This window comes from Salvelinus namaycush, chromosome 33, assembly GCF_016432855.1.
Source record: "Salvelinus namaycush isolate Seneca chromosome 33, SaNama_1.0, whole genome shotgun sequence".
NCBI lineage: Eukaryota > Metazoa > Chordata > Actinopteri > Salmoniformes > Salmonidae > Salvelinus > Salvelinus namaycush.
In genome coordinates, this window is record NC_052339.1 from 11969948 (window position 1) to 11987495 (window position 17548).

The 17548-nt window shown below is 46.6% G+C and overlaps 1 protein-coding gene across 1 annotated transcript in view; it reads left to right on the forward strand.

The window, feature by feature from the left end:
• LOC120027661 (MAGUK p55 subfamily member 7-like) overlaps window positions 1–17548 on the forward strand; it is a 160843-nt gene that overhangs the window by 54874 nt on the left and 88421 nt on the right. The window contains exon 4 of the mRNA XM_038972655.1: window positions 12466–12674. Coding sequence (XP_038828583.1) covers window positions 12638–12674 — 37 coding nt within the window. The 5' untranslated portion in view covers window positions 12466–12637. The remainder of the gene's footprint in view (window positions 1–12465; window positions 12675–17548) is intronic.

The following is a 17548-nucleotide window of genomic DNA, read 5'->3' on the forward strand; positions in this document are numbered from 1 at the left end:
TGGTATTTGTCCCATTTTGTGAATTCTTGGTTGGTGAGTGGACCCCAGACCTCACAACCATAAAGGACAATGGGTTATAGAACTGATTCAAGTATTTTTTGCCAGATCCTAATTAGAATGTCAAATGTCATGTTCCTTTTGATGGCATAGAAGGCTCTTCTTGCCTTGTTTCTCAGATCATTCACAGCTTTGTGGAAGTTACCTGTGGCGCTGGTGTTTAGGCTGAGGTATGTATCGTTTTTTGTGTGCTCTAGGGCAACGGTGTCTAGATGGAATTTGTATTCGTGGTCCTGGCGACTGGACCTTTTTTGGAACACATTATTTCTGTCTTACTGAGATTCACTGTTAATTCCACCGTCTGACAGAATCTGTGCAGAAGATCTAGGTGCTGCTGTAGGCCCTCCTTGGTTGGTGACAGAAGCACCAGAACATCAGCAAACAGTAGACATTTGACTTGAGATTGATATACATGTTGGAGGTGGGTGTGGCTTATGCTGCATTCCTGTGGAGTGTCTGTGTGTGTGTGTACATGGATTTTATAATGTCGTATGTTTTTCCCCCAACACCATTTTCCCTCAGTTTGTTTTGTAGACCCTCATACCTAATTGAGTGTAACACCGTACCCAAACCGGCCGTGCGCAAATTGATTTTGTCCCCCCACACCAAACACTATCACAACACGCAGGTTGAAAAATCAAAACAAACTCTGAACCAATTATATTAATTTGGGGACAGGTCGAAAAGCATTAAACATTGATGGCAATTTAGCTAGCTAGCTAACTTTCATAGTTACCACGACGACAACCGAACTCAGTTCATGTTTCAATCACCCACGTAGGTATAACCAATGAGGAGATGGCATGTGGGTATCTGCTTCTATAAACCAATGAGGAGATTGGAGAGGCAGGACTTGCACCGCGGTCAGCATTACAAATAGAACTGACTTATATTTTAGCGCTTGGCAACACAGATGCTCGTTGGCGCGCGCAAGCAGTGTGGGTGCATGTTAAAATGTATTTTGCAACACTCGCACACGCGATGCGAGTGGTGTGGTCAGCATGTAAAGCTTTTTTGAAATCAACAAAGCATGAGAAGACTTTGCCTTTGTTTTGGTTTGTTTGTTTGTCAGTTAGGGTGTGCAGGGTGAATACGTGGTCTGTCGTACGGTAATTTGGTAAAAAGCCAATTTGCTCTGTACATTGTTTTCGCTGAGGAAATGTACAAGTCTGCAGTTAATGATAATGCAGAGGATTTTCCCAAGGTTGCTGTTGACGCATATCCCCCGGTAGTTATTGGGGTGAAATCTCAATCGTGGTCACTCTTTCTTTCCTTCTTTCTTTCCTTCTCTCTCTGTTCAGCTCTCTCACTCTCTCCGGATTTCTCTTCCCCTCTCGATCTCAAGTTTACTCCGTAAAAGACAGACTGTCTGAAGTGTAACATGTCAAAATAATTTCATTTCCATCACTTTTTATTGAAACAAGGTAGGAAAACATTTAATGGAGTCTTAATGCATTATAATGTGTTCATATGTCGCATGGTGGGAAGACTGGGCTGTGCACATAAAATGACCTCAACATTCCTGGGGCAGACGCTGTGGAAAGACAGGTTTATATATGTGATTTTATATGGATTTTTTTTAGATTCCGTCTCTCACAGTTGAAGTGTACCTATGATAAAAATTACAGACCTCTACATGGTTTGTAAGTAGGAAAACCTGCAAAATCGGCAGTGTATCAAGTACTTGTTCTCCCCACTGTATATATAAAATATATATATATATTATGCCTCTCTGCTTGATAAGCCTCTCTGTGTATATACACACACATAGACACAGCAAGTGGCCCTGGTCTGACTCTTAACTGATCCTGAGCTGTTCAAACCATCTTGACCTCTTCTCAACCTGAAATCTTTCAGGGAAGGCCTGTTAGGTCAGAGGCTCAGACCAAGGCTCCTGTGGTGCAGATGTACAGTAACAGCCTGTTTAAGAGATCTTGAGATCTTGTGTGAGGTATTTGATGGAGATATTCCGTAGTATTCAGACAGTTAAAAAGTGGTGAACAATTTTGATTGATACTGCTATTTGTACTTCAGCTCTCCTTGCATGCTAGTAGATACCCATAGACTTCCAGTCATTGCGCTAGCGCTAGTTAGCATTGGCTTGCGAAATTACCTATAACTTCCTTCATATTAGACACAGACATGAACATTCATCTGACTCTGGGGAAGTAGATGAAGGGCATCATTGCCAAAATCCTGAAGTATCCCTTTAATTTACATCCAAAAAGCAGGGATGTGCTCTTTCCATCAGACATGATAGAGTAGTACCTCCTTCTGTCATCCATTTCTTTGCTCACACACCTTGCTGCTTGCATCCCTCTCCCTCCGTCCCTCCCTCAGGCCAGGAACACTACACAGCCACCCCTGGGTTGTAGCGGTCTTCATTTAAGAACCCCAATCCCACATAACCTTAACAACTGTTACCAACTAATACCGGCCTGCAGCCTCCAGGCTGGCCGTTTGGCACGTCCCCCAAACACAGCTAAATCCTCTGCCCTGCTCTTCCAGCTACTAATAGGATAGACGTGTTTAACTATACCTAATCAGAAGGAGCTCGGGTTAGTTTTAGGGTTAGGATCTAGGGTTAGTTTTAGGGTTAGTTTTAGGGTTAGGATCTAGGGTGAGGATCTAGGGTTAGTTTTGGGGTGAGGATCTAGGGTTAGTTTTAGGGTTAGGATCTAGGGTTAGTTTTAGGGTTAGTTTTAGGGTTAGGATCTAGGGTGAGGATTTGGGGTGAGGATCTAGGGTTAGTTTTCGTGTTAGAATCTAGGGTTAGTTTTCGTGTTAGAATCTAGGGTTAGTTTTAGGGTGACGATCTAGGGTTAGTTTTGGGGTGAGGTTCTAGGGTTAGTTTTATGGTGAGGATCTAGGGATAATTTTAGGGTTAGTTTTAGGGTGAGGATCTAGGGTTAGTTTTAGGGTGAGGATCTAGGGTTAGTTTTAGGGTGAGGATCTAGGGTTAGTTTTAGGGTGAGGATCTAGGGTTAGTTTTAGGGTGAGGATCTAGGGGGAGGATCTAGGGTTAGTTTTAGAGTGAGGATCTAGGGTTAGTTTTAGAGTGAGGATCTAGGGTTAGATCTAGGGTTAGTTTTAGGGTGAGGATCTAGGGTTAGTTTTAGGGTGAGGATCTAGGGTTTGTTTTAGGGTGAGGATCTAGGGTTAGTTTTAGGGTGAGGATCTAGGGTTAGTTTTAGGGTGAGGATCTAGGGTTAGTTTTAGGGTGAGGATCTAGGGTTAGTTTTAGGGTGAGGATCTAGGGTTAGTTTTAGGGTGAGGATCTAGGGTTAGTTTTAGGGTGAGGATTTAGGGTGAGGATCTAGGGGGAGGATCTAGGGTTAGTTTTAGGGGGAGGATCTAGTGTTAGTTTTAGGGTGAGGATCTAGGGTTAGATCTCGGGTTAGTTTTAGGGTGAGGATCTAGGGTTAGTTTTAGGGTGCGGATCTAGGGTTAGTTTTAGGGTTAGTTTTAGAGTGAGGATCTAGGGTTAGTTTTAGGGTGAGGATCTAGGGTTAGTTTTAGGGTGAGGATCTAGCGTTAGTTTTAGGGTGAGGATCTAGGGTTAGTTTTAGGGTGAGGATCTAGGTTTAGTTTTAGGGGGAGGATTTAGGGGGAGGATCTAGGGGGAGGATCTAGGGTTAGTTTTAGGGTGAGGATCTAGTGTTAGTTTTAGGGTGAGGATCTAGGGGGAGGATCTAGGGTTAGTTTTAGAGTGAGGATCTAGGGTTAGATCTAGGGTTAGTTTTAGGGTGAGGATCTAGGGTTAGTTTTAGGGTGAGGATTTAGGGTGAGGATCTAGGGTTAGTTTTAGGGTGAGGATCTAGGGTTAGTTTTAGGGTAAGGATCTAGGGTTAGTTTTAGGGTAAGGATCTAGGGTTAGTTTTAGGGTGAGGATCTAGGGTTAGTTTTAGGGTGAGGATCTAGGGTTAGTTTTAGGGTGCGGATCTAGGGTTAGTTTTAGGGTGCGGATCTAGGGTTAGTTTTAGGGTGCGGATCTAGGGTTAGTTTTAGGGTGCGGATCTAGGGTTAGTTTTAGGGTGAGGATCTAGGGTTAGTTTTAGGGTGAGGATCTAGGGTGAGTTTTAGGGGGAGGATCTCGGGGGAGGATCTAGGGTTAGTTTTAGGGTGAGGATCTAGGGTTAGTTTTAGGGTGAGGATCTAGGGTTAGTTTTAGGGTGCGGATCTAGGGTTAGTTTTAGGGTTAGTTTTAGGGTGCGGATCTAGGGTTAGTTTTAGGGGGAGGATTTAGGGGGAGGATCTAGGGTTAGTTTTAGAGTGAGGATCTAGGGTTAGTTTTAGGGTGCGGATCTAGGGTTAGTTTTAGGGTGCGGATCTAGGGTTAGTTTTAGGGTGCGGATCTAGGGTTAGTTTTAGGGTGCGGATCTAGGGTTAGTTTTAGGGTGAGGATCTAGGGGGAGGATCTAGGGTTAGTTTTGGGGTGAGGATCTAGGGTTAGTTTTGGGGTGAGGATCTAGGGTTAGTTTTAGGGTGCGGATCTAGGGTTAGTTTTAGGGTGCGGATCTAGGGTTAGTTTTAGGGTTAGTTTTAGAGTGAGGATCTAGGGTTAGTTTTAGGGTGAGGATCTAGGGTTAGTTTTAGGGTGAGGATCTAGGGTTAGTTTTAGGGTGAGGATCTAGGGTTAGTTTTAGGGTGAGGATTTAGGGGGAGGATCTAGGGTTAGTTTTAGAGTGAGGATCTAGGATTAGATCTAGGGTTAGTTTTAGGGTGCGGATCTAGGGTTAGTTTTAGGGTGCGGATCTAGGGTTAGTTTTAGGGTGCGGATCTAGGGTTAGTTTTAGGGTGCGGATCTAGGGTTAGTTTTAGGGTGCGGATCTAGGGTTAGTTTTAGGGTGCGGATCTAGGGTTAGTTTTAGGGTGAGGATCTAGGGTTAGTTTTAGGGTGAGGATCTAGGGTTAGTTTTAGGGTGAGGATCTAGGGTTAGTTTTAGGGTGAGGATCTAGGGTTAGTTTTAGGGTGAGGATCTAGGGTTAGTTTTAGGGTGAGGATCTAGGGTTAGTTTTAGGGTGCGGATCTAGGGTTAGTTTTAGGGTGCGGATCTAGTGTTAGTTTTAGGGTGAGGATCTAGGGTTAGTTTTAGGGTGAGGATGTAGGGTTAGTTTTAGGGTGTGGATCTAGGGTTAGTTTTAGGATGAGGATCTAGGGTTAGTTTTAGGGTGAGGATCTAGGGTTAGTTTTAGGGTGAGGATCTAGGGTTAGTTTTGGTGTTAGGGTTAGGGTTGGGGAAAATAGGATTTAGAATGGGACTGAATTTTGTGTCCCCACAAGGTTAGTTGTACAAGACTGTGTGTGTCTGATTGTCCAATGCAGCCTGCCTAATAGGATGAGACGGACATTCTGGCATGCCTCTGGAGAACAGTGCAGCTATTGACCAATGTGTACACACACACTCTTTTTAACATTTCAACAATGTATTTTTATATTTTCCACAAACAGCGTTTCGCTCCCGGATCCAGGAGGATTTCAGTATTAATATTTAACAAAATGTAATGTATGAGTGCACGAGAGTTTTCCATGCCAACTGTTTAGTACACTGTAATTATACACCGTCCATGAAACATACTGCGGCTGTGTTGTGTGTGTATTATTACGGGGGTGTCGGGTGTCTGTGGTACATGTATTTTAATATTCAGTTTCTTTATTGCTTTGCTGAATGATCTTGCTGAATCATTGCCATGGCTACTCCTCTGGAACACTGATATGTGAATGCTTTTCAAATGGCACCAGAGCCCATATCGCTAGGGAATAGGGTGCCTTAGGGTAAATAGGGTTCCATTTGGGACACAACCTGTAACACTGTAATAGACTGACACCCCTACTGGAACTTGAAGGGACCCCTCATTTATATCACACTCAGTCTACTCTGTAAGCACTAAACCCCCTTACACCCACACCCTCTATCCATCCACACTTCTCTTCCTCGCCGTGTATCTCCCTCTCTCTCTCAATCTCTCCATCTATCTCGTCCCCCCCTGTTTCGCTCTCTCTAACCAGGCAGCATCACAGCAGAAATATTTGGACACATGTTTTATGGACCAGAAGAGTGTGCTCCTTCTGTCACCGTTTTCTCTTTATTGGGAGCGTGCGCGCACATGTGAAAACAACATAGTGTCCTCTTAAAACCGCACGTGACCACTAATGACACGGCATGCCTTTAAAAACAGACTGCGTCTGAGGCGTGAGTCACTGCCGCGGCGACAGATTACGAGACGGTGAATTAGGGAGACCCAGTTCTCAGATACACTCATTCAGGGCTCAGACTCACGGACAGAGGGGATCTAAGGTTGGATTTAGAGGAGTTGGGGATAAAGGGGGCAGAGTGGTGTGGTATACATACTTGTGTGTTTTCTTTTCTCGCTTGGCGATTCAGTAGTTGGACACTGGAAGTATGCGGGACTCTAGATGTCCCACTTGCTATGTTCACTATCAGGTCACTCCCAGGAGAGGGCACCAGTGAGCTCAGAACCTGGTCCCGCTACATACCTGTACATACAGGAGCCAGGGTTTACAGCCACAATATGTTCAGTCAGTTAGGTGGAACATATTAGCATTTCCAATCTGATAATATTGATAATTCCACAATCCTGTTGTAGGCCAGTGCAAGACGTGTGGCTTTGTGAAGGTAAGTCAGTTGAGTCAATTTAACTTAATTGAGTATTAGATGGTTCTGGTAAGACCCGGATGAACTTGGTTGATGAACCTGAATTTAAACTTGGCACATCGTGACACCAGATTGGCACAGCGGGGTTTACATAGTGCTTCACCTGGGTCAGATGTATTTGCTTTATAAAAATAGGACTTCCAAAAGAGGAGGACTCATTAATTAGGGCTGAGAATTGCGGGGGACCTCACGATACGGAATTATCACGATACTTGTATTGCAATTCGATACTGTGATTTTATTGTGATTTGTTGTTCCAAACATATTGCTCACTATATGTCTGCTGCAGAGGGACAAGAGAGAGCCATGAGAAAAATGTGTTTTGACCTGTTATGGAAATAAAAGTGCTGAAAACAAATTGTCTCCATATTTAAAAAGGTGGAGAACAAGCCATAAAGGTTTTGGTGCAGGTACAGCCAACTAGCTCAATAATAATATTGTGATATGTAATGGGAAGGAGGATCAGTGTGTGTACGGATGGACGGGATGCGGTAGGCCTATACTCCTCCAGGCCAGTGTCTGGCCTCCACAGAGAGAACTCAATCTCCCAACAGCACGCTGGGGCTGTCAGACTCCACTCCTATCCGCTACCGATCCCGACCGATATGTTTTTTGGGGTCCGACATCGATTCCGATTTTTTGTGGGGGGACAAAACATAGCGATACTGATATCTGCCGATATATTATTTTACAACAGGAAACTAAAGTGTCATTTTTCCACTCTGAATTTCCATAAATTGCCATCTAAAAGAGCAACTGTCCAATAACTATGCTTTAAATGTTGATTTAGTACATTGTGACAATAATGACACATCATGAGAATGAACAGAAGTGTTCAGATCAGCATGAGATTCCCTTTTCTCATCCTATTTATTCAATGTCGGTTATCGTGGAGTTATTTACCAATATAGCTGTAAAAGGCCAATATCGGACGATCATACTGGTGAACCAATCTATCGGTCGGGCTCTAAACTCTAAAAAAGGTGCCATACAAAACCTAAGAGTTCTTTGGGTGTCCACCCTTGTTGGTTCCAGGTAGAACCCTTTTGGTTTCAAGTAGAACCATTTTGGGTTCCGTGTAGAATCTTATCCACAGGAATCAAAAAGGGTTTTACCTGGAACCAAAAAGGGTTCTTCTATGGGGACAGCCAAAGAACCCTTTTGGACCCTTTTTTTCTACGAGTGCCAACCCAGGGAATGTATAGACGGAGCATGCCTGCCTGCAGAAGTCTGCTACCTGCGAAACGCGTGTCCTTTTCCCGACTCTCTCTCCGTGTCCCACTTGAGACCACTACACTTTTTTTCTCTCACGTTGTCTTCATGTTTGGTGCAGCCAAGTGTTGTGTTCCACAGAATGTTTTTTTCTCTCAGTACTGGACATTTGAGTAACCTAGGCTATCATATCTGAACCTCAGACGATAGTAAAGAGTGTGTTTTGGTGTCAGAGTTTTGGAGGATAGTATAGTTTTTAATGTCAGAGTAAGAGCGTGTGTTTTCATAACCTGTTTTTCCTCATCCCTTCTGTCTCCTTCTCTTCGACTTCCAGCTGGGTCCCTGCGTCCTCACATCCTAGCCAAGCCCGGCCTGTTTTTGAAAAGGGTAAAAAAAATAACCCGTCTTCATCCCTCTCTTCTATCCTCCATATTGCCCGTTCCCCCTCGGGCTGTTTTCTCTTCAAATAACTGATGGGACTTCAGGTTTCACACTGAGCAAGACTAAACAAATACAGCGTGTCTCCTAACATGTGATGCAAGCTTTCCTTTGTTTGGTAAGCTTTCCTTTGCTTGCCTTGTCCAGGGTGTCTTCCAGCTGTGTTGTAGTAGTAAGAGTGGAGGGGATTCTGTCTGTAGTTGGATATTGGGCCACTAGATGGCAGCAGCACCCTTTCAGGGCACTGTGTGTGTCTGTTACACATGGGATAAGTAGAAGGCATACCTTTCATTGTGATCAGGCTCTTTTCTTCTCCACATGGCAAAGTTGCTTTGCCTCCCCCCTCTACACTCAAACCTGATTCTGTGTGATTTGTACAGAGGAGAACCAAGCCATGGCTGAATAAAGCATCTTGACTTGGACTGTCTTGAAGTTCAGTGGTTACAGGCCTTTCGGGCGCCGTAAAAGTCTCAGGTGCTCTCGGTGCCGCGGTACGCTTCCTGGCCTTCCCAAGGCCCCGGACGGAAAGATGGATCCTTTTTGATTTGGGAAAATTTTCTGTAATTCCTCCTAGGGATGCCGTCTGATATTCCTGAATCCTGCAGCACTAGAAGGCAGGCAGATCAATCTCCCTAACAAGTCCCCCTCTGTCTCCGTCTGTCATTCCAATCACACTGGTATGACTATACCTTAGCCTTGTCCCTTACCCTGCTCTGTGACTGTGAAATGCAGGGCTGGTTTAGCGCGGGTCAATTCTTTTGACATGAGCTCAGTTGCTGCTGCTTTTGTCCTCTGTGTTCAGAGCTGTTGGAGAGATCTTTTAGGATCCTGTGGTCCAGGCCTGAGGAGCCTGCTGTCGCTGAGCTGCACCTTCTCTGTCCCAAATGGCGCCTTATTCCCTATGTAGTGTACTACTTTTGACCTGAGCCCTGTGGGCCGTAGTGCACTAGAAAGGGAACAGGGTGCCATTTGGGACCTACACCCGGTCTCTGCTGGTCTCTTTAGTGTTTTTTTAATGGGATATATGTAGGCTTATGGTGTGGAACAGGACTGAACTTTGATTGCACTTGACGGTTTGGTCTATACATTTACTCTCGCTGTGTGTGTGTGTGTGTGTGTGTGTGTGTGTGTGTGTGTGTGTGTGTGTGTGTGTGTGTGTGTGTGTGTGTGTGTGTGTGTGTGTGTGTGTGTGGTGTAAGACAGCTGTGCTCCAAATCTAGCAGGCGTAACAAAGGAGCTGCGTGGTCTGAACTGTCCCGCGTCCTCCACTTCCCCCTTCGGAAGGGAAAAGTCATACGTCCTTTACTGTTGTTCTGTGAATTCAGCACGTCTTACCTCCGGATTTCAAAAACTTCTGGCCTGAAAAACGTCAAACTCCTGGAACCTAACGTGTGTGTGTGTTAAATGACTGGGGTTTGGGTCTGCCTGCAGTCTTTCCCGGTTGATGTTGCTGAGGTGATATTTTCCGCAGCAGGTTTTTCCTCACCTGGAGGTAGCGGTCGTCCCCAAGGTGCGTTCACAACCCGGCGTGTCAGACACCGTTACGCAACATGAGCTAGCGTCTCCGCTGATTTACACCCAGCAGCTTCGCCAAACACAGATAAATCCCCAAGCCACATAGGCCTCAGCTCTGCTGTGTGTCGTTCCTGAGGCTGAATAGTTAGTGCACGCTCCAACACCCTTTGACCCACTGTTCTGGGCTCCGCTGGGGGGGTCCAACGGAGTGTGTGTGTGTGTGTGTGTTAGCCCTGCTGAAGGGGGTCCTGAAGGAGGTATTTTGGTCTTAGAGCGGGTTGGATCTGCCTGGAAGCTCGTTTGCGTGTTAGCGTTGTTAGCTAGCTAGCTGCCTGCAGCCAAACGGCCCGGTCAGAACACCCTCACTCCGCACGGGACCAATAGCTGTCAGAAGTCAGCCGCCACCATAAGAACAATGTAGCCGGGAAGGAGACCAGGAAGGAGGGGACCAGATACAGTAGGTGGCTGTGGCTCATTTCAGAGCAGGATTTGTCTACTCTAGCTGTTCTTTCTGCCTTTAAGCCATCCTGTGTTGTGCTACCTGTGTTGTATTATATGGGGTTCAGACAGAGAGTGGAGCAGACTGAACTTTGGGGGACCAAGTCTAGGGTGGGTCATTGAGCCCCATGTTGTTAGGCAGGAGCCTTAGGTTAAATGTTATTGGCTGGTCACCATTCTCTACATTTAAAGCCGAGCTTTGATGACTGCCTAGGCTGCTGAAGCATGTGGTAGTCTAGACCTGAGCAGCATGGTTAGCAAGGGAGGAAGGAGAGGGACATGGTAGGTAGTTGCCCCTGGGGCCCAATGAAGGGACCAGGGGGAGAAATGGAGCATACAGGGGGAGGGTGTGTGTTTTGGGGGAAGGGGGGGTCATACAGCAGAGTGTGTGTGTGGTAGGGAACAGTAAAGCGTTAAATAAGCGAGGCGTGAGTCGAGGCCAGCCAGCAGTGGAGGGTCGAGGAGGGGTGGATGAAAGACTGGGGGGGCAAGGGGCTGGGGTCTCCTAGGGGATGCCACCACAGTCCCAGCCCTAGTGTGTCTGTGTATCCCTAATGCCGGCCTGCTGCTGTTCTACAGTAGCAGCACCTGCCTGTGTCTGCTGGGGTTGGCTGGAGTACAGAGGTCAATAGGTAATGTCCTCTGAGGCCTCCGCGAACCCCAGACCCAGTGCTCTGACTCAATGACTACAGCTAGCACTCTGAGACATTCCCACCTGCACACACATCACACATGATATGTCATGTTATATTTAAGCAATAAGGCCCGAGGGGGTGTGGTATATGGCCAATATTTTTGCTTCGTGTCTAATAACAGCCCTTCGCTGTGGTATATTGGCCATATACCACAAACCGCTGAGGAGCCTTTTTAATCAAAAAATGTATGTGACCTTTATTTAACTAGGCAAGTCAGTTAAGAACAAATTCTTATTTACAATGACGGCCTACCCCGGCCAAACCCTGACAATGCTGGGCCAATTGTGCGCCTCCCAATCACGGCCGGTTGTGATACAGCCTGGATTCGAACCAGGGTGTCTAGTGACGCCTTAAACACTGCGATGCAGTGCCTTAGAACGCTGCACCATTCAGGAGCCCCATTGCTACTGTAAACAGGTTAACATCGTAATTAGAAGAGTAAAAATACCTGTTTTATCATAGCCGTGGTATACGGTCTGATATACCACGGCTGTCAGCCAATCAGCATTCAGGGCTCAAACCACCAAGTTTATAAAGCGCTAAAGACAGAATATGTGAGTGTGTGTGTGTGATCGAGGGCCTGAGTGTGTGGGTGTGTGCGTGCATGCATGCCGTATGTCTGTATTGAGGATGTGTGTGTGTTTCTTCCTCTGTTGTCCTGATTCCTGACATTCCTGGAATCCTCCACCTTGATAGGGAATCCCAAAATGTGGACAGACACGTCTTTCAGGGATAGAGGGTATATCCAGGAATCTTGTTCCAATTAGCCTAGCAGTACATGAGCTGTTTTTCCATCACTGTGTTTAATAGGCCAGCGCTGTGTGTGTGTGTGTGTGTGTCTGAGTCTGAGGGGGTATATTAACAGCCAAATGATTTTCTCAGAGTTTTGTTTTTGTGTTTTTAATTTTCCCCTTGTTCTCTCCATTTTCTCTGTGGATGGGTTCACAGTTCACTGGTTGAATTTACAAAGTGCCGCATTTCCAGGCTCGTTTGATTCTTCACAGGTCTGGTCTGCAGAGTTCTCCCATGAGCCGGATTGTGTTTCTTATGTTTCCGCTGGCCGTTGAAAGGGGGAATAACGAAGGTCTGGAATGGGGTGTGTGTGTGTGTGTGTCTGTTTCCGTGTGTGTGTGTTCGTTTCCGTGTGTGTGTGTTCACAGTTGACCCTCTGCGATTACGAACCAACACATTTTTGCTCTCATCTTCTGAATAACTTCCTTCATTGATGCGTACATCCGCTTTCTTCCAGGTCCAACAACCTACACACACACACACACACACACACACACACACACACACACACACACACCCCATCGGCGTTGGGTGCGGTGAAGCGCAGTTCCTAAATTCCTGCCCTCTCCTTTCTCTTTTAGGGAACGCCGGCCACCCATGGTATAAATCCTGGAGAGAGACACCTTGGACTGGGGGTGACAGAGGAGAGGAGACTGAACCTACCCTCTACCCTTCCCTTGCCTGCTGCTGCAGTGTGGCTGAGCAGTGCTACTTTCATACCTCACTCTGATATTCCACAGCCAGGCAGGAACCATGCCGGCCCTGTCCACCGGATCTGGAAATGACTCGGGTACCGAATGATGTGATGAACCCTGTTTCCTTTCAGCTGTACACACTAAACCCCGTTCCCTGTTCACGATGCACGTCTTCCTACCCGGTTTATCCCCTTTATACACTGCACTAACTCTGTGCCCTTACGGCTGTTCACGCGCAACCCTGTTCGCTATTTCCAATACGCCGGATTCTGTCTCCACTGTAGGTTTTACGAAGAAGCATAGTACATACAGTTCCTTCAAAGTATTCATACCCCTTGATTTATTCCACATTTTGTTGTGCTACAGCCAAAATGGATTCAACTTTTTTTTCTCTCTCACCGTACACACAATACACCATGATGTCAAAGTTAAAACATGTTTTTAGAAATGTTTGCTAATTTATATCAAATTAAATACACATATGTCTAATTTACATAAGTATTCACACCCCTGAGTCAATATTTTGTAGATGTTCTTTTGGCAGCAATTACAGCTGTCAGTCTTTCTGGGTAAGTCTCTAAGAGTTTTCCACACCTGGATTCAAAATTCTTCAAGCTCTGTCAAATTGGTTGTTTATCATTGCTAGACAACCATTTTCAGGTCTTGCCATAGATTTAAGTCAAAACTGTAACTCGGCCACTCAGGAAAATTCACTGTCTTTTTGGTTAACAACTCCAGTGTAGATTTGGCCTTGTGTTTTATGTTATTGTCCTACTGAAAGGTGAATTAATCTCCCAGTGTCTGTTGGAAAGCAAACTGAACCAGGTTTTCCTCTAGGACTTTGCCTGTGCCTAACTCCATTCAGGTTCTTTTTATCCTGAAAAACTCTGCAGTCCTTAACGATAACAAACATACCCATAACATGATGCAGCCACCACTATGCTTGAAAATATGGAGAGTGGTACTGTAATGTGTTGTGTTGGATTTGCCCCAAACATAATGCTTTGTATTCAGGACCAAAAGGTAATCGCTTTGCCACGTTTTTTGCAGTATTGTTGCAAACAGGATGCATGTTTTGGAATATTTGTATTCTGTACATGGTATGAGGGCCAGATTGGGAATTTAGTCAGTACACCGGGGTTAACACCCCTACTCCTACGATAAGTGCCATGGGATCTTTAGTGACCACAGAGAGTCAGCTGTTTAACGTCCCACCCAAAAGACGTTTCCTCCCTCTCCGGAAAACTTGAGTTATGAAGGATGCCACAAATGTACACCATTCAAAATACATTTAAGAACTTCACCATGCTTAAAGGGATATTCAATGTCTGTTTTAAAAACATTTTTTTATCCCCTGTCATGTTAAACACTATTATTGCACGTAGAGTGAGTCTATGTAACTTATTATGTGACTTGTTAAGCACATTTCTACTCCTGAACTTATTTAGGCTTGCCATAACAAAGGGGTTGAATACCTATCAAGACATTTCAGCTTTTTTTCATTTTTTTATTCATTGGTAAAAAAATATATATATATAAATGGAAATGTAATCTATTTTAATTTCAGGCTGTAACACAACAAAAAGTCAAGGGGTCTGAATACTTTTTTAAACTTTTCTCTTGAACTCCTTTACAACCACGACAATGAACCCTGTCCCCTATGCACTACAATGAACCCTGTCCCCTATGCACTACAATGAACCCTATCCCCTATGCACTACAATGAACCATATCCCCTATGCATTACAGTGAACCCTGTCCCCTATGCACTACAATGAACCCTGTCCCCTATGCACTAGACTGAACCCTGTCCCCTATGCACTACAATGAACCCTGTCCCCTATGCACTACAATGAACCCTGTCCCCTATGCACGACACTGAACCATGTCCCCTATGCACTACAATGAACCCTGTCCCCTATGCACTACACTGAACCCTGTCCCCTATGCACGACACTGAACCCTGTCCCCTATGCACTAGTCTGTCCCCTGTCCCCTATGCACGACACTGAACCATGTCCCCTATGCACTACAATGAACCCTGTCCCCTATGCACGACACTGAACCATGTCCCCTATGCACTACAATGAACCCTGTCCCCTATGCACGACACTGAACCCTGCTCCCCTATGCACTAGACTGAACCCTGTCCCCTATGCACTAGACTGTCCCCTATGCACTACAATGAACCCTGTCCCCTATGCACTAGACTGAACCCTGTCCCCTATGCACGACACTGAACCATGTCCCCTATGCACGACACTGAACCCTGTCCCCTATGCACGACACTGAACCCTGTCCCCTATGCACGACACTGAACCCTGTCCCCTATGCACGACACTGAACCCTGTCCCCTATGCACTACAATGAACCCTGTCCCCTATGCACTACAATGAACCCTGTCCCCTATGCACGACACTGAACCCTGTCCCCTATGCACGACACTGAACCCTGTCCCCTATGCACGACACTGAACCCTGTCCCCTATGCACGACACTGAACCCTGTCCCCTATGCACGACACTGAACCCTGTCCCCTATGCACGACACTGAACCCTGTCCCCTATGCACGACACTGAACCCTGTCCCCTATGCACGACACTGAACCCTGTCCCCTATGCACGACACTGAACCCTGTCCCCTATGCACGACACTGAACCCTGTCCCCTATGCACGACACTGAACCCTGTCCCTTATGCACTACAATGAACCCTGTCCCCTATGCACTACAATGAACCCTATCCCCTATGCACGACACTGAACCCTGTCCCCTATGCACTACAATGAACCCTGTCCCCTATGCACGACAATGAACCCTGTCCCCTATGCACGACACTGAACCCTGTCCCCTATGCACTACAATGAACCCTGTCCCCTATGCACTAGACTGAACCCTGTCCCCTATGCACTACAATGAACCCTGTCCTCTATGCACTACAATGAACCCTGTCCCCTATGCACGACACTGAACCATGTCCCCTATGCACTACAATGAACCCTGTCCCCTATGCACTACAATGAACCCTGTCCCCTATGCACGACACTGAACCCTGTCCCCTATGCACGACACTGAACCCTGTCCCCTATGCACTAGTCTGTCCCCTATGCACGACACTGAACCATGTCCCCTATGAACTACAATGAACCCTGTCCCCTATGCACTACAATGAACCCTGTCCCCTATGCACTACAATGAACCCTGTCCCCTATGCACTACAATGAACCCTGTCCCCTATGCACTACAATGAACCCTGTCCCCTATGCACTAGACTGTCCCCTGTCCCCTATGCACTAGACTGAACCCTGTCCCCTATGCACTAGACTGAACCCTGTCCCCTATGCATGACACTGAACCCTGTCCCCTATGCACTAGACTGAACCCTGTCCCCTATGCACTACAATGAACCCTGTCCCCTATGCACTAGACTGAACCCTGTCCCCTATGCACTAGACTGAACCCTGTCCCCTATGCATGACACTGAACCCTGTCCCCTATGCACTACAATGAACCCTGTCCCCTATGCACTACAATGAACCCTATCCCCTATGCACGACACTGAACCCTGTCCCCTATGCACTACACTGAACCCTGTCCCCTATGCACTACACTGAACCCTGTCCCCTATGCACTAGACTGAACCCTGTCCCCTATGCACTACAATGAACCCTGTCCCCTATGCACTACAATGAACCCTGTCCCCTATGCACGACACTGAACCATGTCCCCTATGCACTACAATGAACCCTGTCCCCTATGCACTACACTGAACCCTGTCCCCTATGCACGACACTGAACCCTGTCCCCTATGCACTAGTCTGTCCCCTGTCCCCTATGCACGACACTGAACCATGTCCCCTATGCACTACAATGAACCCTGTCCCCTATGCACTACAATGAACCCTGTCCCCTATGCACGACACTGAACCATGTCCCCTATGCACTACAATGAACCCTGTCCCCTATGCACTACAATGAACCCTGCTCCCCTATGCACTAGACTGAACCCTGTCCCCTATGCACTAGACTGTCCCCTATGCACTAGACTGAACCCTGTCCCCTATGCACTAGACTGAACCCTGTCCCCTATGCACTACAATGAACCCTGTCCCCTATGCACTACAATGAACCCTGTCCCCTATGCACTACAATGAACCCTGTCCCCTATGCACGACACTGAACCCTGTCCCCTATGCACTACACTGAACCCTGTCCCCTATGCACTACAATGAACCCTGTCCCCTATGCACGACAATGAACCCTGTCCCCTATGCACGACACTGAACCCTGTCCCCTATGCACTACAATGAACCCTGTCCCCTATGCACTAGACTGAACCCTGTCCCCTATGCACTACAATGAACCCTGTCCTCTATGCACTACAATGAACCCTGTCCCCTATGCACGACACTGAACCATGTCCCCTATGCACTACAATGAACCCTGTCCCCTATGCACTACAATGAACCCTGTCCCCTATGCACGACACTGAACCCTGTCCCCTATGCACGACACTGAACCCTGTCCCCTATGCACTAGTCTGTCCCCTATGCACGACACTGAACCATGTCCCCTATGAACTACAATGAACCCTGTCCCCTATGCACTACAATGAACCCTGTCCCCTATGCACTACAATGAACCCTGTCCCCTATGCACTACAATGAACCCTGTCCCCTATGCACTACAATGAACCCTGTCCCCTATGCACTAGACTGTCCCCTGTCCCCTATGCACTAGACTGAACCCTGTCCCCTATGCACTAGACTGAACCCTGTCCCCTATGCATGACACTGAACCCTGTCCCCTATGCACTAGACTGAACCCTGTCCCCTATGCACTACAATGAACCCTGTCCCCTATGCACTAGACTGAACCCTGTCCCCTATGCACTAGACTGAACCCTGTCCCCTATGCATGACACTGAACCCTGTCCCCTATGCACTACAATGAACCCTGTCCCCTATGCACT